General features: G+C 50.8%; 7 protein-coding genes across 7 annotated transcripts; 3 read left to right on the forward strand and 4 right to left on the reverse strand.

Annotated features, from left to right (window-relative positions):
* Positions 1-752: 752 nt before the first annotated feature.
* BJX68DRAFT_60980 (sterol esterase) lies at positions 753-2386 on the reverse strand. The gene is made up of 2 exons (XM_071049489.1): positions 2190-2386; positions 753-2138 (listed from the first exon to the last, which is right to left on the reverse strand). The coding sequence occupies exons 1-2, from the start codon at positions 2302-2304 to the stop codon at positions 838-840; spliced, it is 1416 nt and encodes a 471-aa protein (XP_070900180.1). The 5' UTR covers positions 2305-2386; the 3' UTR covers positions 753-837.
* Positions 2387-2540: 154 nt separating this feature from the next.
* Positions 2541-3432, forward strand: BJX68DRAFT_234943 (PET191 family protein). The gene is made up of 3 exons (XM_071039816.1): positions 2541-2627; positions 2751-2892; positions 2970-3432. Exons 1-3 carry the CDS (start codon positions 2603-2605, stop codon positions 3151-3153), a joined length of 351 nt encoding a protein of 116 aa, XP_070900181.1. The 5' UTR covers positions 2541-2602; the 3' UTR covers positions 3154-3432.
* Positions 3433-3437: 5 nt separating this feature from the next.
* On the reverse strand, positions 3438-5242 carry BJX68DRAFT_234946 (dolichyl-diphosphooligosaccharide-protein glycotransferase). Its single transcript, XM_071039817.1, has 4 exons — positions 4964-5242; positions 4790-4900; positions 4026-4726; positions 3438-3968 (listed from the first exon to the last, which is right to left on the reverse strand). The coding sequence occupies exons 1-4, from the start codon at positions 5103-5105 to the stop codon at positions 3543-3545; spliced, it is 1380 nt and encodes a 459-aa protein (XP_070900182.1). The 5' UTR covers positions 5106-5242; the 3' UTR covers positions 3438-3542.
* A 297-nt stretch (positions 5243-5539) lies between these two features.
* BJX68DRAFT_265705 (NADH:ubiquinone oxidoreductase subunit NDUFA3) lies at positions 5540-5882 on the forward strand (the record flags this gene model as incomplete). The annotated part of the gene is made up of 2 exons (XM_071045306.1): positions 5540-5723; positions 5836-5882. 2 exons carry the CDS (start codon positions 5540-5542, stop codon positions 5880-5882), a joined length of 231 nt encoding a protein of 76 aa, XP_070900183.1.
* A 211-nt stretch (positions 5883-6093) lies between these two features.
* Positions 6094-8247, reverse strand: BJX68DRAFT_61075 (uncharacterized protein). Its single transcript, XM_071049491.1, has 2 exons — positions 7825-8247; positions 6094-7761 (listed from the first exon to the last, which is right to left on the reverse strand). The coding sequence occupies exons 1-2, from the start codon at positions 8068-8070 to the stop codon at positions 6427-6429; spliced, it is 1581 nt and encodes a 526-aa protein (XP_070900184.1). The 5' UTR covers positions 8071-8247; the 3' UTR covers positions 6094-6426.
* A 722-nt stretch (positions 8248-8969) lies between these two features.
* BJX68DRAFT_61073 (putative transcription factor RfeG) lies at positions 8970-10549 on the reverse strand. The gene is made up of 3 exons (XM_071049490.1): positions 10175-10549; positions 10025-10069; positions 8970-9960 (listed from the first exon to the last, which is right to left on the reverse strand). Exons 1-3 carry the CDS (start codon positions 10307-10309, stop codon positions 9322-9324), a joined length of 819 nt encoding a protein of 272 aa, XP_070900185.1. The 5' UTR covers positions 10310-10549; the 3' UTR covers positions 8970-9321.
* A 3318-nt stretch (positions 10550-13867) lies between these two features.
* BJX68DRAFT_61123 (DNA-directed DNA polymerase eta) lies at positions 13868-16188 on the forward strand. Its single transcript, XM_071049492.1, has one exon. The coding sequence runs from the start codon at positions 14007-14009 to the stop codon at positions 16008-16010; it is 2004 nt and encodes a 667-aa protein (XP_070900186.1). The 5' UTR covers positions 13868-14006; the 3' UTR covers positions 16011-16188.
* Positions 16189-16469: the final 281 nt, after the last annotated feature.

Genomic DNA, 16469 nt, shown 5'->3' on the forward strand with positions numbered 1-16469 from the left:
GCCTTCTTGCTGCGAGGACTGATGGGTAGATTGGCGACCGCTCTCTTCCGTGGGAAGCAATCGAGTAAGCTCATCGACGAGGAAAAACCTCCTGGACCGATTGGGAAGGATCCGACCCTTGACTCCTGCCCTTCCTTCTCATGCCTCCTCGTCACAGTGGCTCAGACAGCTACCTGGTAGGTACTGGAACAGAACCAACGCATCTGCCACCACCCGTCATCGGACATGACATCTCTCTCCGACAATCAGCGTATGATCGCCAGGCTTGAGTCCAGGGGCTGAACAACTCAACGCAACCAGGACGGATCAGCTTCCTAGACTCGAGGCCAAGCAAGCGAAAACGACCTCTATTCAAGCAGGTACAACCTTCGCAAACATCAGCTCCGTGCATTAATCTCTCATATCTTCCAGTCAGACCCCTGGTCGCTTCTTACGTAGTGTACTCAGCTAAATGTACTTAGGCATCATCTTTGTGACCCCACACGGACCGTTCCGATTGCGCTTCACTCATCACATTCAAAATATTTACAGCAATGCCTTCTCGAGATAAGAGGAAGCGGGTACGATTCGCCAAAATCCTTGATGATCTGACATGTGGTGTCCGAGCATGACGACGGCTCTATGTCAAGGTCTGTCTGATTGCTCTCAGTCAGACTCCTATGGAGCATCGCTTTAGGCCCTCGATGCAATGCGTTGTACAATCGAGACCTCAAGATTCAATGCCGAACGCAAGAGACATCAGAAGAATGGCTGATTGAAGAAGCCAAGCCAGCATCACTTTAGCCCCGCTGCCATCGGCAGGAACATTGATTACTCCTTGCATCTGCAGATTTAGGTTCAGGCCGCTACACGTCTCTCGGTACCTTTGGCCACGCCGTTTGCTTTTCCGTCCGCAAATCCCTTGGTGGAGCTATATCGGTCCAAAGCCTCGAACACATGGCCAAAGACCAGCTCCGGCACATCGCTGGCCCACAGAAAATCCAGGTGCTCGTATTTTGGGATGATCTTGGCTGTTGTACCACGCGGAAGCTCTTTCTGCATCACATCGATATCGACAAGACTGTCACTACCCCCATACAGCAAGACAATGGGAGTCTTGATGTTTCTCGTCGGGTACTTGACAGGCTTGTAGAATCGCTCATTCGCTACAATGCTGAATGGCGCATATATCTCGTCGTCATAGAACTGAAAGTTCCTGTTTCGGATGATCTGGAACCAATGTACCACAGACTTGGTGCTGGTAAAGGAAAACAAATGGAGATAACCAGCGAGCTTTTGGCTCCGGCTGATGTTCTTACACTTCCAGTTGAAGAGGAAGTAAAGCGACGTGTCAATGATCCGCATGAATATTGGGGGGTAGAGGATGGTTTGCCACATTGTAGTTGAGCTGAGAATGCTGCGTCGGCCGAAGAGGAGGAAAATGAAGTTCGGTGAAGCTTTCATGAGGGAATCAACAACCGGATTCGAAATCCGCGCAGGTGCCATTGCAGGAGCAAGGGCCACAAAGACGTCGATCTTCCGATTCAACTGTGGGTGGATAGAAAGAGTGGCAAAAGCTTGGGCTGTACCCTGCGAGAAGCCAATATATGACAGGGAGGGCTGGCACGTCAACTCGAGGATGTAGTTGATGCTGTCTGGGATATCATGAAAGGCAAACTGGTCGATGGAAAAGTCCCAAAACTCATTCGAGAGTGGCGAGCATCTGGTGGACTTTTTGGAATATTTGTTGCCTCTATTATTTCCCAGCCAAACATCGTATCCTCGCTCCACTAACTGAAATGGAAGACAGCGCTCTTCTTCCGTCAGACAAATCCAGACCTCACTGCACATCATCAAGCCATGGTGGAGATAGACGACCTTCTTCTTGACGCTGCCTTCTCCCTGGTTGACAGGCTTCCCTTCCTCGCCTTTGCGATAAGGCAACCGATGCAAGCCTAGCAGATACCCGTCTTGAGTATGGACTATATGCTCCTCCGCCTCATATCCAAAGATAGCGCAGATTTCTGTGAAATCCGAGGCGTGAGCAACCGCGTGTGCGATCCGTTTCTCTGGCCCCTGCTTTTCTGGCTTTTCAGGGGCTATGGCAAGGTTAAAAAAGGTCTTGGACCGCTCGTAGCAGAAATCGATTATCGGCTCAGCTATCTCAGGTCAGGCCATGGCACAGAGAGAGACGAAATGCAATCACTCACGAAGGCAAAAGGTGATGATATGGATTATCCATTCCAGCAGCACCAAAAGCAACGATCCAAAGAGCGCAAGGTATTCGAACCAGAAAAGTCGCCCGATGACTGGTACACGGGCCATATTGGCAAAATAGCTATCAAGAGGCAACTAGTCCCCAGAATCTGTAGCAAAAACGAAAGTGCATAATGCGCAATGACTGAAAACAATAAATATCCCTCGAGCTCCCATGGCGGACGCTCGAGCAATAGCCGCGACGTCATGGCCGTCATTTTCATGTGATGGCGCTTACTTAATCCAGGAACTGGCCAGTGAATTTTTGCCCGCGGAGCTCAGGCCGCATTGGAGGCGTCTGTATCTCGGCCACTCATCTCCGCACAGCCTCCAGTCTGTCCAGGGCGTTGGCCGCATTACATCCAAAATGCCGAATTCTTGCGCTGCGCTGCGTAAGTTACTCGCCTCATACCCCTCCCAAAGCAGATGGAACACATATTTCCCCGCCAGCCGACCACATGACTTAATCAACACTCCACAACGCAGAACCACCCCTCTAACAAACTCTTCGATAGGCGACGCTCTAGCCCAATGCCTCCAACAGTCCGACTGCATCATGGTCCAGCGCCACACACCCCGCGAGTGCCTCAGCGCGCCCCTCGCCGACGACTTGCCGGTTAAATGCCAGCAACTCCGGAAAGGCTTTGGCGAGTGCAAGTCAGTTGCCGCCTTCTCCTCGTCGTCCTCTACCACTTGTGTGGCTCGTTGAAGCTAACAATCTGTCAATTGAATAGACGCGGCCTCATCGACATGCGCAAACGATTCCGCGGAAACGCACCCCTCCAAATGAATAAGGAGGTCGACGGCAAGTCCGGCCCATCGCACCAACTGTACGCAGGTAAACCCGCGTTTGAGACCGTGAGGGAGATTAGTGGAGATGAGGTGCAGATGGATCCGGAGAAGACGAGGGGTTTGTGAGGAAGGTTTGATCATGGAGAGTTTGAATCATTGAGGAAGGGGGATAGGTGTGGGGGATGGGAAGATTTCATCGTGGCATGACAGTTGTAGCATCATTCTGTTCTGAGCTCTATCGGAGTTTTGGCTTGTTTCCCCCCTCTTATGGCATGGGTCGGAGTTTATATGTTTTCTTAGCTTCGGGGTGTATATTATCAGTATTGTATATATCAGGGCTACTAGTCTACTAAAGACTTGTATAACCATTTATCAGGTATGAATAAGCTACTCAAGTGATCGACCAAGTAGCTATAGTCTAATTCAACATTCATTTGATCTTCGATATTTCCTACTCTGTTCATACAGATTCGTTCAAACAAATACACACAAGAAAAGAAAAACCAGCAGCTTCCTCACTGCGTCTTCTTTCTCCTATCAGCAGCAGAAGTAGGCGCCGAGTACAGCCAAACAACCACAAGGGCCAGGAACCCAGCGATGACAGACCAAAGACCTGCAATCCACACCCAGCCGCCGCTGATCTCCCAGCTGCGCGGGTACTCGTTGTGCGCGTAGTGGCGGACGGTCGCCTCGTGCTTCTCCTCGATGTTGGAGAGGAAGGGCCGCTTGTAGTTGACGCGGAAGGAGAAAATGCCGTGTTGGTCGGGGACGGTGAACTGAGTACTGAATACCGTGCTGTTTTCAGTTTGTTTTGTCGGTGTGAGGTTTAGACGGTAAAAGGGGGAGAGCATGGTGAATTCGAGCTGGAGGGCGTCATTTGCGGGGACTTCGAAGGGGATGTATTTGTCGTGGGCATATTCGGAGATCTCGATGGAGAAGACCTAGAGATTGGGGTTAGTGTGTGTAAATGTGCGGATCGCAAATGCGTAGTCACGTACGGTTTCGTTCTTGACCCGATAGATTCTAGGGTTCAAGTCTTCCACAGTCAGGTCATCCTTGGCCAGATGATGTTCAATCTTTCCGACTTTGAGGACACCAGTTTCCTTGAACGTCCAGGCAGTCAGCTGCTTCGCAAACTCCCGGTTGGCCGTCTCAACCTGTTTACCACCCGGTACCTGGACGCTGGCGGTGAACCACTTGTCCTGCAAACTCTCTACGGATCCGAGCAAAGTAAAGCGGGCAGAGTTTCTAGCTTGCATGGCGGACACAAGGGCCAATTGAGAGCCGGTCGCAAAGACGTCCTCGACAGAGCCCGCATCTTCCTTGGGGTTGTAGCTGTAGGCTGTTGCGGGAGCACGCAGGATAGGCGCAAGGAGAGAGGAGTCGCCGAGAGTGTGGGGGTTAGCGCTGGGAATCGCCAAAACGCCCTCGCCGCCGAAGAAGTCCTTGGTGTCGGGTCGAAGCCTGCCGGGGCGCTCGAGGACGAGAACATCGTGCCTCTCGGAAGCAGAAATGGTATCGTAGTTGAAATGGTCGACCGCGACGGAGGAACGGTCGGGGGGAAGGTGGAGGTCGAATTCGAGGAGAAGAGAGCTGACAGCGCTGGGGGTTGTGGACTTCCCGGAGAGAGCGAGGAGGACGTTGCCGTCGCTGTTGATGAAGTCGACAAGGTTCTTGGGGCTTAAGGAAGGTCCGAAGCCTGTCAACGGTCAATTGCCTATCCACACCAGTGATTTCACGGCTCGCGAGACTGCTAGCGCACCCTTTGACTTTGGAGGGAGGAGGAGAACATGGTCGTAGGCTCTATCTCCAAGCTCGAACAAGGAAAGCTGCTCATTCTTGGGAGATTCGAATATGAGATTGTAACCCCGAGCTGTCAAGCACAGCAATTAGCAAGAAATCAACCAATTTCATATGAGGGTAAGCATCGCCATACCTTCTAGATCACTCCACAGTGTAGAGTATAGCCCTTTCTCTGCCGAATCTTCCAAAACAACAAGCAATCGATTCCCCGAGCTACTCAAAGCATTGACAGCGGCCAAGAGGCCAAAGAGCATAAGAGACGGACACCACCGCATTGTGAAGCTGCCGCACAGCGGACCGACAATAAAGCGACCGAGAAGAGTAGCACCACAAGAAGAAAAGAGAAACTTAGAGTAAACCGCAGTTGTCGAAGAAGGAAAATATAGATAGGCAAATATCACTCCCTTCCAAGTAGGCGACGTGTTTGGACGGAGCGCCAAGACCTCACTCTAATGTGCCGCCTTGGTTGGTTGAACTTCGGTCCGGGCTTGTCGTCACTTTCGACCTCACCTCACCTGCTCAGTTCCCCCTCGATCTAGCAGCGCACTCGCTCAGCGTCCTCTTCTACCACCACCCGGAGGAACTCCAATTGCATCCTTTCTCGCCGGTCCATATAATTGACGACTCACCCCGGATCCGCGCATCCCGCCCCTCCAGCCGCCTCGGATAACCCGCAAATTCTTTCTCATCTCCCTACCGCGTCGCAACAATGACTACCCCTCAGTTCTGGTCTACCCCCCTCCGGTACCTCCGCTGGGCCTCCCACGAGAAGCCCGCTATCTTTTACTCCCTCGTCATCGGCGCAACCGGCCCCGTCATGCTGGTTTCTCTTCCCCCGATCCGCCGCTTCTTCGGAGATGTCGACCCAGAGCCTATCCCATTGACATATCCTAGTAAGTGCGGCGCTGATACAGCATATCTGACTCCCTGATCTTGTGTTGTTCTGTTATATTTGAACAATTGAGGTGGTTGGGCGACTAACCATTACTTTCTTCACCACCATAGTTCCGCAAGGACCCCGAGTCATCCCGCAGGGCTACGATGACGAGTAAATCTGCCAGCTTGGAAACGGGTGAAGTTGTTTGTCGGATTTGATATCACTTTTGCTGTTGCTTAGCTGGGAAATATTACAAATTATCTCGAAACCGAAACACCACACATTATCGGGCGTGTACGATAAGACCATGAAACTATTTGACCGGCAATTCTGAGGGAAAAGCTCCGTTGGCCGTTCTCACTCACCATCGAAAGAGGGCACTCGTCTATACCGATTGGCCGTTTAATATCTCTACACCTTTAGCGACTTACCCGGTTTTGCGGGCCAGGATCTACATTGTATTGCACACGGGTAACGGATATAGATCGAAGGAGAACAAATCTTCAGCATTAATGTTGTCGCTTTAGAGAGCTTCTAAATCAATTTCGGAGCTAACCCCTGAGACGCCGACTGGTTGGTATCCTATCCCACGCCTGAAACGAATAGAACACATAGATGGCTCTGAAAGTGGCATCAAAATACAAGTCGACAAACAAAAAAGAAAAATTGTAAGAGACGGTACTCAATCAAAATAAAACAGCTGTAGCCTTCAGAACATCTCAAATAAACGCCGTACCGTCATCAGTCTGCGAATAATCCCCAGTCTCAGTGGTCGGCACGATACCAAACACATCAATCTCGTCGAAGTTGCCATTGTGGTCGAGTTGAGTCTGATAGACGGCGGTGGTCATGTCGGAGAGTGATGCCATTGGCAGCTGGGGAGTGGTGTCGGAATAGTCGACAGTATTGCTCCAGTTTGAGCCCCAGTGCTGCGAGGCAAGGTTGGTCCCGTCGAAACTGGAGTGATTCTGCGTGCCATTCGTAGAATAAAAATTGTTGGCAATACCGTTGTATCCCACCATGTTCATGTTCATGGGTACCTGGACCCCGTTCGACATGGGGTCGTTGAAGAAGCTTTGCTGTAAGTTGGCATTCGCGAAATTGCCGGCTCCATGGGTCATCTGTTTTTCTGCAGCTGGATACATAAACTTGACGGTCTCTGCTGGCTTGGGAGGCATCTCCTCCTCTCCGACGTGATAGCAAGTGAGGTATGGAAGCTCGCCCAGGATCTCAGGATCGTACTTGGCATGATTGACGAGGAGGTCAGAGACGAAGCCCTTGATGCCCCTTTTGAGCTCGGTCAGGTCGCTTTCAAGCTCTCGCAACCCTTGTCTGCCCTCGTCTCCAATTTCGGTAAAGGCAAAACGAGAGACCTCCTGCTCAAGTTTGTTCAAGTAGGTATCGCCTCCGCCCGCAATAGCACGATAGAAGGCTGCTCCTCCGTCTCGGGCCCGAAAGTTGCGACCTTCAGCAAAGGCCTGTGAAAGCCACTGGTGGTAGTAGGTTAATACCATCCAGACGGCAGCGTTGCTTGCCTCTCGGTAACGAGCGGTGGCCAAGCGTGGGCGAGGGACATGATTCACGATTTGCAGCTCGACGGCCTTTTTGACTGAGTTTAAATCCTCTATTTTCCGCTTGCATATGTTGCGAATGTCTGCAGGCAACAAATCGCGCTCTTTCTCTTCAAGTTGGCCCCATTTCCCTAGCAGATGTATCATTGACTCTTGAAAGATGGGCCCCGATTGAATGTGAACTGCGAGCTTGACCCACGCGATTGGATCCTGGGCAATGAGCCGGTACATTTGTTGATCCAAATTGTGAAAGGCTGTGTTCAAGGCGCGAGAAACGACGTCAGAGGCAAGAATATCTTCTCCCAGCTCAACAAGCGCTTGAGAATTCTCCAATATAGAATCGACGCCACCCTCATCCAAGATGGGTGGTAGATTGCGGAAGATCCTGACCATATTGAACCAAACGTGGCGAACGTGATGTGGCCACACGGGATAGGAATAAGGAACTATCTCTTTCATCGTACAGTGAGAACCGTCGTAGCCCTAGACGTATCTCCGTGTTAGCTTCTCAGGCAGCGCGCAACATTGTCTCCAGATCTCACTCACCTGAATCTCCAACATCCCGTACTTATGAATTGACGAACTAACTAGGTTCAGTCTAACAGAGCCCAAGGACGCGCCGCACTGTCTCTGTTGCTCCAGCTTGAAGGGTAGAGGCTGGGGCATATCAAGAAGCTTCTTCAAAGCCCCCGAGCACTCTATAAGCACTGAAGAACGAAGCCGATGGACGTCTGGTAGCACAGTTATCCTAACATCTCCGTCAATGGAGCAGGGGATGCGTTCAAGGTCCATCTCCAAGAGGGTGAGGCATAGCCGGTGGTGTTAATATTGCCCGGAGTAAAGATGGTTGCAAAGAGCCAGAGTGCAGTTCTAAGACATAAGTAGAACACTGCAACAGGTGGGTGTTGAAAGCAAAACATTAGAGTAACAGCAGAGGGCATTCAGGGTGATGGAGACCCTCATGAAGGAATGCATAATGTGCGAATATAATTACAGAAAAAGTGGAAAGTTGAGTGCATAAAGGCAATCACATCATGCTAAATGGGGAAGAATACCTACTACCTCAGTAGTCTAGATTCACGCGCATGAGACTGGCCCAAGATCTGCAATTACCTCATCAACCTTGTGTTGAGACCTGGATGGAAAACTAAGACCTGAAAGAGAGTTTGCATAGGTAGAATTTTCTTTACAGGAGACTCAATCCTTGTGCATGAAAAGAGGAGAAACAATCTCAGTTGGCTGGTAAACAGATTCTTAGACAACACTGGAACAGTCCATACCAAAAGCCACATCAGGAAGAGAACGCCGTATATGCTCATATCTACATCAGTGTATATCATCAACGCCCCGAATTGGCAGGGTATAATCCAGACTCATCTGGGAGACCGCCGTCAGACTCAACACATCGGCATCGCCAGTAACAAATCGCCCCTCGAAACATATTAAAGGGCCCATATAAACCTGAAACCGAGCCAGTACACCACGAAAGGAACCAAAAACGGAGCGGAACATTTGTCTGACACGGCGAGAAGACAAGCAAACAGAAAATCAGGAGGCCCGGCCAACATGACGAATTAGAAAGCCAAAACAGCCAGCCACCTTTTCATAAGCATCACAACATTCGGGCAATCTTCATGTTAGAAGGCCAATTTGATCTTCGGGTAAATCAGGGGCCAAGGTCACATCCAGCGGAGCACAAGCCGACGTCCATGGAAACGTGGAGTAAAGAAAAGGAAACAAAAAACAATAGACGCCCACAACGTCCATGTGAATAGAGCAATGTCCGGTAATCTAAGGTTCGCTTCCCCATGGTTGTAATTGGTTCCGAAAACAATGACTTAAAGCACACTTTTTCCGGCATAATATTCCTGTAAGCAGAAAAGGAAAAGTAATCCGTAGAGGCTCCGTGGTATGAGCGGCAAGAGAAAGAAAATATCATGGCGTAAAGTCATTAATCCCGCGGTGTTCTCCGACCACGAAATGGAGGCATCGATACAAGACAAGAAGCCCGGAGCTTTCAACGAGCGATGAGATCATTATTCATCACCGAGCTCGGCGCGGAGCCTCTCTTTCTCGTGTTGGCTGGGGCCTACTGCGATCAGAGTATTCCGGGGTGTATCTCGGCTCCATTCCTATCCGGGGGTCAGGGGCAGTAGTTGTGGGATAGGCCATTCCAGTAGTAACAGGGGAATAATCAGACTCGGCATCATAACCAGGGCCAGGATATCTGGGGGCATTGCTTCTCCCATTCTCGAAGCCATACCCTGAAGTGGCGTAAGTATAGGAAGGATGAACCTCAGATGTTACTGGCGGTTGGCTTGGAGCACTGTATGGAACATGCTGGGGAGGGTAAGGATTCTGACCAGTCCCAAATGAATGGTTTGGGGGATATGATGGAGCACTTGTGTATGGCGGGCTAGAGGTCGCTGGGTACCCTCCCTGAGGATACTGGTGATCCGCATACTGTTGTTGCGGTGGTGCAGCATAAGATGTGGGAGGAGAAGGGCCTGGTCCCTGTGACATTTCGGGGTGCATAGAAGGAGCAAAGGTGGGACCGGCCCGGTTGGGTTGGGAGTAGCTGTAGTCCTGGATATAACTGCCTCGGGGATAGCCTTGGTCAGCGCGACTTCTCACGTCGGCCTCCCACCGAGCGGAGTCCGCTTTGAGATCAGTGATCATTTCCTATGAAACAGCAACGTCAGCTCAAAATCTCCAGTCAGTTGAATATCCGTGAGGAGGCTCCTACTGATGTGAGGTTGCGGTATGCCCGAATAAAAAAGCCTTGGCGACCCTATTCACAAGTCAGCAACAAGCTCTAGTGGGTTAATCGAGAATCCGGTTTATTCTTTGGTGCTCGTATGTAACCGGTGGAGAGAAGAAGATCAGGGAGACGGACATTATGGTTTCCAGGTCTTACAAGTGCATCATTTCCAAGGTAACGGCAGATGTCGGCCTGAATTACTTCTCGGCTAATGCCATCTCCGGGAATGAAGTATTCATTTTGACGCTCAAGTCCATGACGGCTCGTCATTTTGTCCAGGGAAGAGTCCGGTGTTTATTTAACAAAGTAAGAAGGTCCAGATGGCCAAAGGGATCCTGGGATATAGCAGCTGATGAAATCCAGGAGATACGATCGATGACGGTAAACAATTATCTCTGGTTGCTCTTCAGAAACAAGGCAAGTATGATTAATTGAGGCCGAGGGTCCAAGGCTGGCAATAAAGCAAATCTGACTTCTGATCTGGCAAGTTTCCAAGTGGGAAGAGTCGAGGGATTTATTTATGGCTTTCCTGGCGGCAACGAAAAGAAAGAAATCCTGGTGTATGAATTCTTTGCCCACGGTTGTGTCAGGGAGTAGTAAACCGATAGTCCTCAAGGATATCCAGAGAGATCCAGGTAGATGGGAGATGGTAGATGGAAGAGTTGAGATGACTGAGCGGAGGGACCACGAGGTGGAAGACTGAGATGAATGAAGAGATGACTGGGGAGGGGTCAAGGGACAGTCCAGGTTTCAAGCTTGTTTGTCGTCTCCAGGGATGTCGGGTACAGAGTAGTATGTTACCTTGGAGCTGGCGGAGAGGGCCAGTTTGAGGATCTGAGGGAGCAGAGAGAGAAAAAGGGAAGAGTGAAACGTGGAAGGAGAAAGACGCGAAGAGTCACCGAGATAAGGGAGAACAGAAGCGCTGAGGAAAAGCGAGGGGGGCGAAAAGGTGGGAGGGCAGAGGAGAGAAGGACTTGTGTGGGTTTTGCGCCTGTGCTCTGTGCAGGATTGATTGGGCTGTTGTTGGGCCGGCCCTTTGGGCTGCTGGCCTGTCTGGTGCCACGACGCTGAGCAATGACTCCACACCACAGGGCCGATGATTTCTGAGAATCTGCATGCATGGGCGGACGAATCAGGCTTAGACGCTTGGCTTTTCGACATGAACAGAAAGCGATTTTGCCCCAGCGCCCGTGCTGCAAGCCTGCAAAGCTGTCGTCTCCCGCCTCTTGGTGTTTTGATTGGATCAAACCTGAGCCTTCCAGTTAATCAGGCAAAGAATTTCTGGTCAAAAGTACTTGCACAGCATTCGATATTTTTTGATTTAATCTGGGGAAATATTCGACTTGTGACTCATAGACATGTATAAAGAAAACAGACTCCAGAGCGAGGGAATCAGAGTGACGGCTCGGGGTGATTCTCTACGCTGCGTCAACGCCGTCCTATCGACCAGTTGGTAGAAACACCATCCGCCCGCGGCCTGACAGATGAGCTGCCTCACCGTCCCAACTCCTGGCCAATTTGACGATCATCCTTGCCTCACTTGGTACCACAGACGGGAACCGACGTCTTCTGTTGAATGACCAGCCCCCAGTGAAAGAGTTCTCAAGTCGGAGATGAGACGTCAGGTCTCCGGTTACTCTTCTTCTTCTTCGCGCTTGAACGAAGTGAACAAAAGGACGCATCTTGGAAAGGCATGTGGCTCGACTTGTTCGACTTGTTCGACTTGCCTACCAATGAATATGCGGATTACGTGATATCATACGGGCGCGGTGGCGAAGACTGGTGGAAGCCTTCGACTCCAGGGGATTCGAATCTGTGGAAGTCACACAGAAGCAAACTTTTCTTCACGAGCTCTTTTCACCAAGGTGTGCATCATGCAGTGGATGATTTCCGCTCTCTTTAGGCTATCGGGTCTCAGAAATATGTCGCCCCCAGCCAGTGAGGCGGGAGAGCGGAGATGATGGGTTGGGCAGTCATGCTTGTGGCGGTTTGGGCACTCCTTACAACATAGGCACTTTTATCGCTGACGGAGTTTCCGCCAACATTCTGTTCCGCTGATCCCAATCGTCCACTATCAAGTCGCTAATGGTATTCCGTAGAGACTATACATAGATTGACGCAGTCGCGAACCAAGGCTCGAACCCGTTCGGGCCGTTGCCTGGGACCCAGACTCCAACATCCCACCTCAGTTTCTGTGGTTCGGTGGTTCTACACTTCAGATGTGGTTGTCCAATAGACAGGAGATCCAGCCTTCTGGTTGTTTTCCAGCCCTTACCTAATAATACCGGGCCGCTTTTGGATGTGCCAGATACCCGGAATCAATAATTCCTCAGTTCGACGAAACATCCTGCTGTCTTGCCGCTCACAGTCTCAACACGGATCTTAGTAAACTCACTGATTGACCAACATATAGGGTCTCGATTGTCTGAAATCATACCGCTAGATTGTGGGTAATGCGATTTGCTGTCTTCTCGCTTGTTTTCGGAGTATCAAGGTCAGGACCTCATGATTCCCAACCGGCTGGTCAGCATTGCGCACCACTATATGGCAATCAACTCATTCTCAAGGACCCTTGCCTCCACTCTGGCCCACTCACCCGCGCGGCAATTAAGGCAGGACTCTGGTCCAACCGGTACCCAACTGAGTCTGATACTGGTGGCTTCACCCGGCAACAATGAGCGGCCATAGGACTTCGTTATGACTTTGCAGGATGTCTCCAAGTCTAAATGCCCAATGCCCAGTGCAGTGCCAACCTCCTGAAAGACACGTATCATCGTGAGTCCTTCTCTTCTGCTTTGAGTTCCCATTCGCCCAGCTCGCCCATTCGGCGGCGACACGAGAGTGCACATGTTGAAGGTTCTGAGGCCCATGGAAGATATATTTGAGACAGCCTCTTACTGGGGCGCGCCTTCAGGAGCCTCCTAGGGCAGTTCGAGAGGCGTAGCTTGTAGATCGTGGATCGTGGATCGTGGATCGTGGATCGTGGATCGTGGATCAATATCAACTGACCATCCTAGGTCGCGGCCAAGGCCTGCTGGAACTCCTGTGACGAGAGAGTACCGTGCCATAGTTGAAATGGTGCTCAGGGTAAGTTGAGGGCACTTGTGGTAGGACTCCCTTGCATTTCCAACGGAGCTTCCTGCCCACAAGGGATGTTCGCACCTGTCTTTCATGTCTATGCTCTCTTCAACGTGTCTGTACGAATACCGACTCTCCACTCATGCAGCTTATCTTTCGTGGCATAGAACATGGATCGGTCTGAGCTTCTAATTCGATCCAGATTATTCTTGCCGACTAGAAAGCGGCACGTAGAACTTCAGAGTCCGCCTGGTGAGTGACTATTGCCTTTGTCTACTCTCTCGTTGGCAAAATGTCGTCAAAATGAGCAAGAGAATAGAAGTTTTCAATAGTAGCTTGGCTTCTCATTCTTCTTCAACGTATATCTAATCGATAATCCGATATCTGCTCTTCGATCCTATAGGTATTAGGAGAGGGGTTTCATAACTATCTTAGGAATCGTCCGTAGTAGAGTGAGTTGGTAGTTCCCACCGCAAAGTATATTTCGGAGTATATAGTGACACCGACATCTGGTATAGAAGCACGTAAGTGATCTCTGAAGCTCTAAGACGGACAGAAAAACCTGGTAAGTGACAATGTGACCAATGGTTCAATCATTTATATCCTAACAAGCAGGCTTGAAGCCATCACCATGCGAAAATGGTGTTCAGTACTCTGTATCAAAAGCTGGACGCGAGTCAAACGGGCCTAACCCAAAATAGGAAACCCGGTTTTCTGGAACATGCGCGCGGTCGCGATCGATCCATCTGCAAACTCCAAGGGCATCGGAAGATCTTTATTTAATGATGCGGACACCACAATCTCACACGAGACTCATCTAGCCTTCTCCCAAATCCCTGTCATGCCCCGCAGACTACTCCGCTATGTGTGATGCATCGCCGCAGTCGAGATGTCCCGCTCCCACTCCCCAGAACTCCCCGCGTCGCCCGCCGCATCGCAGAACTCGCTAGAACGCGAGCTGAATCTCTCCCGCTACACCTATCGCCAACTGCACCTCCTCCGACAAGCCTCGCCGTCCTCGCAACTCCGCGTAATCGCGCACATCGACCTCGATGCTTTCTACGCACAATGTGAAATGGTCCGGCTGGGAACGCCGCGCGAGACTCCGCTCGCCGTGCGACAATGGGATTCACTGATTGCGATCAATTATCCGGCGCGCGAGTCTGGAATTACGCGGATGATAAGTGCGCGGGAGGCAAGGGCCAAGTGTCCGGATATCGTGCTGCAGCATGTTGCGACCTTCCGTGAGGGCGAGGGCGGGAAATGGGCATATAGAGAGGATGCGTGGAGGAACATGGGGACGGATAAGGTCTGCCTCGACCCGTATCGGGGCGAGTCGAGGAAGATTCTGAAGGCCATAAAGGGCGAGTTGGCAAGGTGGTATACCGACTTGGTGCAGGATTCGCGGGAATGGGACAGTCAGGTCAAGATCCAGGAGGCTTTTGTGGAGAAGGCGAGCGTTGATGAAGTGTTTATCGATCTTTCACCTTTGGTCTTCGCGGTCTTGCTCCAGCGGTATCCGGAGCTACGTGAGAAGCCTCATGGTGATGATCGGGCTACACCCCTGCCTTGCCCGCCTACGACTGCTTTGGAGTGGAAGACGGAGGATTGCCTGATTGACTTGGATGAGAACGAAACCGAGGTTGATAATCCGGACTGGGATGATATTGCCATGCTTATCGGGTCTGAGATTGTCAGATCAGTCCGCACGGCTGTTTGGGAGGCTCTCAGCTACACCTGTTCGGCAGGAATAGCCAAGAACAAGATGATGGCGAAACTTGGAAGTGCGATGAACAAGCCCAACAAACAGACTATTGTTCGGAACCGTGCTATTCAAAACTTTCTCGGCGGTTTCAAGTTCACCAAGATTCGAATGCTCGGTGGTAAGTTGGGAGATCAGATCTCTGCCACGTTTGGAACAGAACAGGTTAGCGATCTGCTCAAAGTATCTCTCGAACAGTTTCGAGCGAAATTGAACGACGATACGGCTACCTGGCTATACGGGATTATCCGCGGGGAGGATCGAAGCGAAGTCAATCCGCGAACACAGATCAAATCCATGCTTTCGGCCAAGTCGTTTAGACCGAGTATCAACAACCTTGACCAAGCAGAGAAGTGGCTGCGGATTTTTGCAGCTGACATATATGGCCGTCTCGTCGAAGAAGGCGTTCTCGAGAATAAGCGCCGTCCGAAGACCGCTGCTTTGCACCATCGACAAGGAGGCCAGGTCAGATCCCGCCAGCTGCCAATCCCCGGATCTGCTACTATTGATGAGAATCTGCTCTTTGACATAGGCACGACATTATTGCGGCAAGTTTCCGCGGATGGAAGCGCATGGCCATGCGCGAATCTGTCCTTGAGTGTTGGCGGCTTCGAGGATGGGGTCGTCAAGAACAAAGCCATCGATGGCTTCCTATTGCGGGGAGATCAGGCTAAAAGCGTTGAATCTCACAGTCGAATTCACGTCACAGATGACTCGACCGTGCAGCAACCGGACGAGAAACGGAGAAAGATTGACGACAACGGGTTGAGGCGATTTTTCAGCCGACCACCTGATCCGGAGACAAATCTTCTTCCTGAAGTAGATCTTCCAGCAGACGAAACGGCGCATAATGTTGACCAAACCATCTCGAATGCCAACCCGGAAGAGCAGGAAGTTGCAAATATCTTCAGTTGCTCCCGGTGTGGAAGAGCAATACCGGTCGAAGAAGAAGAAGAGCACAATGATTGGCATTTTGCCAAAGATCTCGAAGCTCAGGAACGACAAGCTGCCAGAGACAACCAGACATCTCAGTTGCCGAGCAGAACGGCTCCGTCGAACTCTCGAGGGAAATCTTCCCGTGGTGGTCGAGGTAAACCTGAAAAGGGCCAGACCCGCCTGACGTTCGGTTGAACACTGCCTTCATGGGACGAATGACAGCCAGAGTCTCACTCGTCTTGAACCGCCTCATCAGTACGAGAAGCGTCACCGACTCTACTTTTAGTCCTCCGATTCTAGCAGGAACTCGTGAGTCACGTAGATGATCTCATAGGAGGTATACGGCGCATGATTACATGCACAGTTATGCTCGTTATCTCAAAGAGGGAACTAGAAGAGCGTTGTCCGGATGACATGCGCCTATGAGAGCGCACCCGTTTCACGTGGATTCTGTCATAACGTCTACGTTTCTCAACGAGTATACGTTAGGATTTGCAGTGAGCGTCCATTCTTGCTCATGACCTCGGGGATATTGATGAATATTCTCACGTCATTTTCTGCATCCTAACAGCTTATCCCAGAGTAAGCCAGTAAAAAGAGCCAAATCACTGCATAAGCTGCCCAGGTGCCTATAGGCTAACCGAAGAATCAACC

The sequence above is a fragment of the Aspergillus pseudodeflectus genome (assembly GCF_044049435.1).
Source record: "Aspergillus pseudodeflectus strain CBS 756.74 chromosome Unknown BJX68scaffold_16, whole genome shotgun sequence".
In the NCBI taxonomy this organism is placed as follows: Eukaryota; Fungi; Ascomycota; class Eurotiomycetes; order Eurotiales; family Aspergillaceae; genus Aspergillus; species Aspergillus pseudodeflectus.